This window comes from Schistocerca piceifrons, chromosome 1 (assembly GCF_021461385.2).
Source record: "Schistocerca piceifrons isolate TAMUIC-IGC-003096 chromosome 1, iqSchPice1.1, whole genome shotgun sequence".
NCBI classification, from domain to species: domain Eukaryota; kingdom Metazoa; phylum Arthropoda; class Insecta; order Orthoptera; family Acrididae; genus Schistocerca; species Schistocerca piceifrons.
Genome location: NC_060138.1, coordinates 971,376,447 through 971,387,094, shown reverse-complemented (window position 1 = coordinate 971,387,094; position 10,648 = coordinate 971,376,447). Strand labels below are relative to the sequence as shown.

Genomic DNA, 10,648 nt, shown 5'->3' with positions numbered 1-10,648 from the left:
AATTAGAAATTTGGACAAGAGAAACGAGGTGTACAAACTTGTTAAATCGTTAATGCAGGTAAGAGATGTTGCTGTGTTTCAAGAATCGTTGGTAAAAGCATTGCAGAAACTCAACAGCGATTCAGAGACTTCAGAATTTGGTCACTATTTCAAGACGTATTATGAAAAAAATGTGAAGTGTTGGGCATATTGTCATAGGATGCGATCCGGACTCAACACAAACATGCACCTGGAGAGCATGCATAAGACATTGAAATATATACATGCTAATGCAAAGCAGGTAAAACGTTTGGACAAAGGTATATCCGCTTTGATGTCGCTTGTAACAGCAAAGCTGTTTGACAGGCTCATTGTCAACGTGAAAGGGAAGCTAACAAGTAAAATGAAAAACATTCGCCGTAAACACAAATGCAGCATTCTGATGAATAAGGACTCAATTAGGAAGGTAGGCAGAGGTTGGGAAGTACTAGCCACAAAATCACATGAAGTTTACCTTGTACAAGAAAATAATATCTTCTGTAACTGTAAATTAGTGTGCACTGACTGTAAAGTGTGCATTCATAGGTATTCCTGCACGTGTATTGATTATAGCATTAAGTTAAATATGTGCAAGCATATACATAATGTTTGCCAACTAGACAGTACAGAACAAAATCCTTTTGAAATTTCTGAATTACAAGATGCAGTAGCTACAGATGTTGGAGATATGTCTTGCATTAATGAGAAAGAAGTGATTTTGAAGCAAGTAAGTGGAAATGCTAATTCCTGCACCCCAGAAGCATTGGCAGAAGAGAAGAGAAAAATTATTTCTAGGTTTTCAGAAATTGTTTCTGGTATGTCAGCTACTGAAGTTCAGCTGGCTAACAAAATGGTGACTTCGTTGAAGGTTAATGTAGGTGCTGTTCGCACCAGTAGTGGTATCTCTTTCATTAGCCCACAAAGAAGTCTCAAGAGGAAACTTTTGCCCCAGAGGAGGCTGTTTTCAACAAAGAAGACAAGTTCCTCAAAACGCATATCCATGGCAGTTTCTAATGCAGAAGAAACCAACAACATCCTGAGAACACTTCTGGATGGAGGTCTGTACCATTAATTTGCAACTATTTGCATTTAATATTAAAATATTTTAAATGTTCATGTGCCCAAATCTGTTGTGATTAGTTCTACATTGGGATGTAGTATGAACATTCTGACATGCAAATCACTTCAAAATTTTATCATTACATAACATGCCTCATACAAATGAAGATAGTGACATAAGTTCCCTATCAATTCCACCTCTTTATACAAACTGATAACCATAATCTAGGTTATAATACATATGTAGTTACTCCTTCAGGTAGACAATACATGGTTATCACCGAAGGCAATAATCTATTGTGGTAGTGCATATGGTGTTACTTCTTTAGACAGATAGGGCTGCTACTTGACATTATTATCATTTGGTACATTTTCTACAGTATGATATAGTATCAATATCCTTCAGATATCTTACCATGTGTGCTTCAGTATTATTATTACTATTTTGTCATACTTCCCCTTTCAGATTTTATTTATATATTTCATGTTCATGTGATGTGGAGTTTTTTCATGTAGTTCTAGTCTCTGACTGAATCACTCTCACTGAAAAACCTGTGTGTTATGTTTCAGCTCCCACTATGGCTCGGATAGTATTTTTTGTAGTCTAAAAGCATTGAGGAAATTAGTTTTCTGAGAACCCCAAAAAATAATACATTAGGTGATGATTGAAATAAAATATGCACAAGATATATTTTTTTAAAATTTAATCAGTGATATTATTTATGGTGTTCATGATTTTGTTTTGTTACTTAGTATCCTGCATTGTTAACTCCATGATATCATTTTAATTACTGGTACACATATCTTTTTGACACATTTTTTTTTATCAAATAGTGTATTTCACATAAACATTCCACAGCCTTTTTTTGTGGTGAAGTGAACAATTCCTGGGTTAGCACAGTTAAATTATTTTTTATTTGCTGTGGTGTGCTGCTGTATTTCCGCTCAGTCATTCTATCAGTGTCCGCCCCGGTAGCTGAGTGGTCAGCGTGACAGACTGTCAATCCTAAGGGCCCGGGTTCGATTCCCGGCTGGGTCGGAAATTTTCTCCGCTCAGGGACTGGGTGTTGTGTTGTCCTAATCATCATCATTTCATCCCCATCGACGCGCAGGTCGCCGAAGTGGCGTCAAATCGAAAGACCTGCACCAGGCGAACGGTCTATCCGACGGGAGGCCCTAGCCACACGACATTTCCATTTTCCATTCTATCACTATTGCTGGAACCTGCAAATAAGTTTGAACTTAGAGTACACAATGATATGTCATGCTTTGTTCAGTCTGATACCATCCTCTACACAGATGACTCACAAGTAATAGGCTGCTATAACACTGATGAAAATTTAATATGCCGCATTGAGTAAATGCTTGCAGAATAACGTGCTTTCTCTGTATGGCAGATTAAGTATACCATTACAATTACTGAGTGAAAACACAGTGGCACACACAGCAGTGAGACATGCAACAAGCATCACCTGCTATGTGATGGTAATTCCATGAAATGGACCACACTGCATGTGATATATCTTCTATTTCACACATCTCCAGTGCAATTTTTCTGTCCTATGCATGGAACATGATTTATAATCCTGTACCTGTCAGTTCGTATGTGCAACAAACTTTGAGTCAACCAATGCAGCAACAGGTCCAAAATAGCACACCAGGTATTAGATTAATTTTGTGTTACACACAATACTGAAATGTCTTGTGAGACATCTCTATATTCATGTATGCCCAATGTTACTTCCCTGTTCCAATATACAATGCCTGCATTCTGATTTATTGTTTAATTGTTTACTTACAGAGCCTGACACTGAGTGTGATCAGCAAGGTTTTGGTATGCTATGGCAGCAAGAGCTTCCACACACCACACCAGGTATGAGATTAATTCTGTGTTAGGCACAATACTGAAATGCCTTGTGAGACATCTCTATATTCATGTATGCCCAATGTTGCTTCCCTGTTCCAATATACAATGCCTGTATTGTGATTTACTGTTTGATTGTTTACTTACAGAGCCTGACACTGGGTGTGATCAGCAAGGTTTTGGTATGCCATGGCAGCAAGACCTTCCACACACCACACCAGGTATGAGATTAATTCTGTGTTAGGCACAATACTGAAATGCTTTGTGAGACATCTCTATATTCATGTATGCCAAGTGTTACTTCCCTGTTCCAATATACAATGCCTGCATTGTGATTTAATGTTTAATTGTTTACTTTCAGAGCCTGACACTGAGTGTGATCAGCAAGGTTTTGGGTTGCCATGGCAGCAAGACCTTCCACACACCACACCAGGTATGAGATTCATTCTGTGTTACACACAATACTGAAATGCCTTGTGAGACATCTCTATCTTCATATATGCCCAATGTTACTTCCCTGTTCCAATATACAATGCCTGCATTGTGATTTACTGTTTAATTGTTTACTTACAGAGCCTGACACTGAGTGATCAGCAAGGTTTTGGTATGCCATGGCAGCAAGAGCTTCCTCACACCACACCAGGTATGAGATTAATTCTGTGTTAGGTACAATACTGAAATGCCTTGTGAGACATCTCTATCTTCATATATGCCCAATGTTACTTCCCTATTCCAATATACAATGCCTGCATTGTGATTTACTGTTTAATTGTTTACTTACAGAGCCTGACACTGAGTGTGATCAGCAAGGTTTTGGTATGCCATGGCAGCAAGAGCTTCCTCACACCACACCAGGTATGAGATTAATTCTAGGTTAGGCACAATACTGAAATGCCTCATGGGTCATCCTTATATTTATGTATGTCCAATATTTCTTTCCTGTTCCAATACTCAATGCCTGCATTGTGATTTAATGTTTACTTACAGGACCTGTCAGTGAATGAGTTTAGAACGGTGCTTTCGATAAACCATGAAAGCAAGAGCTTTCACACAGCACACCAGGTATGAGATTAATTCAGTGTTATGCACTATACAGAAATGCCCTGTGACTCATCACTAAATTCCCATATGCTCAATGTTACTGTTCTGTTCCAATGCACTATGTCTGCACTCTTGTTTAATATTTACTTTCAGGGCCTGTCGGTTTGTCTGTGTGACACAGCAAGTGTCACTGAAAATGGCAGCAACACATCCAAGATGCCACCTTAGCTAGCTATGTCTGTCCCAGTAGCTGTGTGGTTAGAGAGACTGATAGGTACGCAGGGTCTCAGGTGCAATTCCTGTCCACGTCGGAGAGTCTAGCCTCTCGGGGGCTGGGTTATGTGTTGCCATTATCACCATTTTACCTTTTTTTCAAATGCAAATCACCAAAGTGGCATCATCTGGTGAAGACTTGCAGTAGGCAGCCGAATGGTTCTGCATAGGATCTCCCGGACAGAAATGCTATACGGTCATTTCGTTTCACTCTAGGTAAGAGACTGATTCTATGTTATGCACATTTTTGAGATGAGTTGTGAGTTATCTCAGAATTCGTATATGCTTAGTAAATTTAATATTTATTTGCAGGACTCTAGAGTAAGCAGTGAGTAGCTGTGTACACTATGATGCTTTGTCATGACTGACACCTAGCATGGCAATACAGCATGCCACTATAATGGTGCCAACAGTGTTGGATAGTTTGTCTGCTCCAATGGATGGTGGTGCATGAGAAATAGACTTGTCAGGAAGGCCAGTCGGACCTCTGTACCCCAGGTTTGCAGTTTGGCCAGTGGATATTTGGAGCAAATCCACTAACACTCAGGTATTTAAAAGTTTATTTATTTATCTTTAACATCACAGGATCATGTTTCCATATCTGCATCCATCCCTCCATCCCCCGTCCCCATTCCCCAGTGAGAGGGGTCATAACTATTTTGTGAGGTCATAACTATTTTGTGAGTTTGTGCATGGAGCACATAAGGCTCCTAGTAATTGAATCCTTTCTACTTTTCCAGGCTGCATTAACTCTCCCGTGCTCATCCATCCCTGTCCTCACTTCTTTCCCTCTTCCCTTTCTTTATATCTCTGTTTCCTTGCTTACACTGGCCTGGCAATCCTGGTTTTTTGCTCTTACAGTTTTATTCTTCTTGCTTTTCACTTTCCTATTTGGAGTGTTTGGTCCCTCCTTGGAGTTTGAACTCCTCTAAATTTGGTCTCCATGGTGTGAGCCACAAGGGGAACACCACCATACATGAAGTCTTTGGCATGTGACCTTACCAGCTCTTCCATTTTTTACCTGAAGCCATTGTCCTTTTCATGCTCTACAGCTAGCATGGTACCCATTTCATGTGCTTGGGGTGTTATGTACTCTTTTGCTTGTGCCCTCTGACAACACAGGGATCACAGTTCTGATACTTGAGCTGCTACCTCCCTGTGTATGCCTAGGAGTAGTGGCTTGTCGTTCTGGAGCATTGGAACTCTCAGCAACAGCTCATATTCCAGGTGGCCATTGGTGTGGCTGAGTAGTGCATTTTGATGTCCATTACTCCTCAATAGCCTTTGAATATGTTCCAGGGTGTCATTTCTCATAGTGACCTCATCTTCCAAACTGGTGAACTTCAGGGCAGTCTGGAATGGCAAGGCGTTCATTTTGTTCAGAAAGGCTGTAAGGACAACCACATTGATAATGACCACTTTATTCGGGTGTCAAGGTTATGGTTTATCAGTGTGATGTGAAACCGTATGGCTTCACATCAGATTCCTTTTTGCTCAGTCTTGGGCTGACTCTTTGAGTCCACCACCTTCCCAATAAACTTCTTGCAATAAGGGGACTCGTACCGCATGGCCTACACCGGATCTACCATCCTCTGCTATCTTTGTATTGGTCATACCAGGTTGACTCAAGCCTCTTACTCCATAATGATCTGCCCCCGCCCCCCACCCCTCACTGTAATCCATATTTTACTAGACTCCCCCATCTTTTGGCCTTTCGCATTAAACATGCTCTTCCACTCTTCATTGTTACAGACGTTAGCAGACGACCTTGCGTAGTTACATCTGTCTTCGGTTATCATCCTAAAAGTGGTTTGTCCCCTATATTTAAGTACCTGAATTTTCTTCCATAACTGGAGGCCTTCATCATTGCCTTCATTCCGGCCAGGTTTCCCTCCCCCATTTCTCTCCATTTTGTTTGGAATTTTGTGCTGTTTCCTCCCCACCCCCTCTTCTTGTGTCATCTTCCCCTGGTGTTGTTCCGATTGTCACAGTCATGGTATGATGTGGGGACCGGCGTGGGTTTGCAGTGATTCCAACACCCTGTTGCACATAGCATGAGTGAGGCACATTATGATCTCCCCCTACTCCTGTTCTTTATTCTTCCTGCAACCCCAGGGTTCCTTCTGCATCTTTGACTGTTTTCTTTTGCCATCGACTAGACTGTGCTGTTGGTTTTTTGCTCCCGCAGCCTCTGACATTTTGGAACTTGGGACTGATGGCATCACCATTTGATCCCTCTCCCCATTCAAACAATCAATCAATATCTGCATCCAGCAGACAGCCAGTGAGACTTAGTATCTACTCTGTTAGCATCTGTGTCAGGATGTTACTTGGATTTATGACAAGTTTGAAATTATTACTTGTTTCCAAATACAAAAGGCATTTTTGTTCCCTGATTAATTAGGGGCACAAACTATGTGCCAGTATTATGGAAATAACAACCAGTTAAAAATAAAACATTCTGGAATATGAGACATTTGGTTACAGATAACTTTTGAAATAGGGGATTTAAAAAAAAAGTAAAATATATACTACAAAGTGGAATCAAAAAGGCTTTCAGCTGAGTTGTATATCAGAATGACTTATCCACTCATTCCTAATTCCACCTCCATGTGTTTATACGGATCATGAAATAATATTTATTTATGAAATTTATTTTTAGGTAAATGAGTTACATTATCAGGAAAATTGATTGTGAACAATCAGATGTAGATATATTCCCAGCTAGAATAAGAAAATATTTAACCTGTTTAACAGTTGTATGTGTGTTACTCATCTAGCTGGATAAAAAATAAATATATATTACAAGTTGATGATTGTAACTTACTCTGTTTTAATTTAGGGATGGGTGACAAATGCATAGTCATCAACAGGTATTACACTGAGCCTGAATCACAGTCATCACTGCCCAGCTCGGCTTGGGAGCGGAGTGCCCTAGCAATGCTACCATTCTAGGCTGGTGGCAAAAGCAGCATCAGTTCCTGGCAGTGCATAATATCCCACACATCAGCAGAACTGCCATACCAGAGGATGGTGAAGATGTAAGGAAGATTGATGTTTGACATCCTGTCAACAGTGAAGTCATCAGAAACAGAGCACAAGCTGTGGCACTTTCAAGGACAGAGAAGAAAATCTGCCTTGGCCTTTCAAAGGAACCATCCCAGCATTTGCCTTCAGTGATTTAGGGAAATAATAAAAAACCTAAATCTGGATGGCAGGACACAGAAGAGAACCAACATGTTCCACAATACGAGACCAACATGCTAGCTAATGTGCTATAAATCTTCATCCAGAAGTGTTCTCAGGATGTTGTTGGTTTCTTCTGCATTAGGAACTGCCATGGATATGCGTTTTGAGGAACTTGTCTTCTTTGTTGAAAACAGCCTCCTCTGGGGCAAAAGTTTCCTTTTGAGACTTCTTTGTGGGCTAATGAAAGAGATACCACTACTGGTGCGAACAGCACCTACATTAACCTTCAACGAAGTCACCATTTTGTTAGCCAGCTGAACTTCAGTAGCTGACATACCAGAAACAATTTCTGAAAACCTAGAAATAATTTTTCTCTTCTCTTCTGCCAATGCTTCTGGGGTGCAGGAATTAGCATTTCCACTTACTTGCTTCAAAATCACTTCTTTCTCATTAATGCAAGACATATCTCCAACATCTGTAGCTACTGCATCTTGTAATTCAGAAATTTCAAAAGGATTTTGTTCTGTACTGTCTAGTTGGCAAACATTATGTATATGCTTGCACATATTTAACTTAATGCTATAATCAATACACGTGCAGGAATACCTATGAATGCACACTTTACAGTCAGTGCACACTAATTTACAGTTACAGAAGATATTATTTTCTTGTACAAGGTAAACTTCATGTGATTTTGTGGCTGGTACTTCCCAACCTCTGCCTACCTTTCTAATTGAGTCCTTATTCATCAGAATGCTGCATTTGTGTTTACGGCGAATGTTTTTCATTTTACTTGTTAGCTTCCCTTTCACGTTGACAATGAGCCTGTCAAACAGCTTTGCTGTTACAAGCGACATCAAAGCGGATATACCTTTGTCCAAACGTTTTACCTGCTTTGCATTAGCATGTATATATTTCAATGTCTTATGCATGCTCTCCAGGTGCATGTTTGTGTTGAGTCCGGATCGCATCCTATGACAATATGCCCAACACTTCACATTTTTTTCATAATACGTCTTGAAATAGTGACCAAATTCTGAAGTCTCTGAATCGCTGTTGAGTTTCTGCAATGCTTTTACCAACGATTCTTGAAACACAGCAACATCTCTTACCTGCATTAACGATTTAACAAGTTTGTACACCTCGTTTCTCTTGTCCAAACTTCTAATTTTGCTCTTAATATTGGCCCTCCAGGCTCTATCGACGTGCCAGGTACAGAAAAGTCTCATTTCAGGATGTCCCATTGTTTTGTTCCAAGCGATACTATACGATTCTGCCAGGTCCGTCATGAATACTTTTGGGGAAATCTGTCCAACCTGAGACTTAACACAATTGAAAAATATACTCAAAACATCTGAGTCATTCCTGTTAGATATGAGGAAAGCACATGGAAATCCTTGCCTCATATCATCCAGTACAAGTAATGTTGTAACTTCAAAATCATAGCCATTTAGGCCATGAGTTCCATCGACACAAATACAGTCACCTCCATATTTTGTTAATATTTCGCCTTGTGCGTTGTTCATTATAATTAATGCAAAGTCTTCACTTTTCAGTTCAGGGTACAGATCATTAATTGTTTCTTGAGGCTTATAGAACAATACACATGGATTGTCACTTTGCTGCACTTCTTGCACCCAAGCTTCAACGCTGATCGCATCATTTGAATGTCTGACTGACTTTGAAGACAGGTTATACGCAGCTGCAATATTATGCAAATCCTGCATCGTTGTAAGACGCACTCTCTCCAAATTCGAACTCTGCACTGTTTCTTGAATTTTTTGGAGGACAGTAGGAAATGGGATCCCTGCAGCAATGTCTTCAGCTATCTTCATCCTTTCTTTTTCCGTCAGGTTGAGATGACTTAGGTCCAGATCGTGACCAACGTGAGTGGACACAAAAGTAACGTGGCATTTTCCTTCTTTGTATTGCACTTTAATCTCTGCAGGGCACTTGCCATTAATTTTGTTGCTTCCTGTCAATTTCAGATGTCTTCTCCCATCACCTTTGGAGGTAAACTGACCTGAGCGATGGCAAACGTAATAACATGTGGGGCCCTCATCGTAAAATTTAGTGCCACAGCTTTTAATGAATTTGGAATGTGTAGCACATTCCATTTCTTCTTTCCATTTTAAAAATTCTTCTTCGCTGGAGAATTCCAGGGCTTCTGGTTTCACACATAATCCGTGTGCAGACTGAAAATGATCGATCCAGCACTTTTTTGAATCGGTTTCAAATGCACACATTGTACACTTAAACCCTTGCTGTTGCGGTTGGCCATGAATATTTTGTTGGTGGCGTTTTAAACTACCTTTACAAGTAAAATCCTTGTCGCATATGTAGCATTGGTATGTACACGAAGGTTCCTTATCTGTAACAGGAGGCATCATTTCGCTCAGCTTCTGTGGATGGGCTGTGGATATATGCCTCTTCAGAGTCTTGCGGTAACTGTACTCATTGCCGCAAACTTCACATTTAAAAGAACTCATTATTAAACACTATTACAACATACAGCTACAAGTGGTAAAAACAGCCACAATGTACAGTATCTCTTTAAATCAACAAAATGGTTCAAATGGCTCTGAGCACTATGGGACTTAACTTCTGAGGTCATCAGTCCCCTACGCTTAGAACTACTTAAACGTAACTAACTTAAGGACATGACACACATCCATGCCTGAGGCTGGATTCGAACGAACGAGCGTAGCGGCCATGCGGTTCCAGACTGTAGCGCCTAGAACCGCTTGGCCTCTCCGGCCGGCTTAAATCAACAGCTTAGTTCATGGTTCATTACTAGAAGTAAGAGTAATCTACAGTAAAGATGCAAATGTAGTTACTTTGGTGTTGAAGGTGTTCATTGTTCAAGAACACACCACTTAAATAATTTGTCTCTTCAAACATGTAACTAGTAAAACATTCAATTTAAGGGAAGGTTAAATGGGTTACTGGTGGCTAACTTCCTCAACTCCATTCACAAATTTATTTGTAGAACTAACTGATGTACCAAGTCTACCAAATAACACAAACTGTTTGGAAAATTTTACCTCTGTACATGTTCGAATGAGTAATATATTCTGCATTAGTAAGAGCGGACTCTGATTTTCTGTTTGATGGTGCATGTCTACAAAAGGTTAAGAATGTTTTGTACTCCAGTATATTGTGGATTTACATATTCTCTTTAAAGTTTATTATTACTTCTTAAAT

General features: G+C 40.0%; 1 protein-coding gene across 1 annotated transcript; it reads right to left on the bottom strand.

Annotated features, from left to right (window-relative positions):
- Positions 1-7,530: 7,530 nt before the first annotated feature.
- On the bottom strand, positions 7,531-9,171 carry LOC124776896. The gene has a single exon (XM_047252086.1). The coding sequence runs from the start codon at positions 9,169-9,171 to the stop codon at positions 7,531-7,533; it is 1,641 nt and encodes a 546-aa protein (XP_047108042.1).
- Between the last annotated feature and the right edge of the window lie 1,477 nt (positions 9,172-10,648).

Coding starts and splice junctions, on each gene's coding strand:
- LOC124776896 (XM_047252086.1), bottom strand. CDS start 9,171: ATGCAGGATTTGCATAATATTGCAGCTGCGTATAACCTGTCTTCAAAG.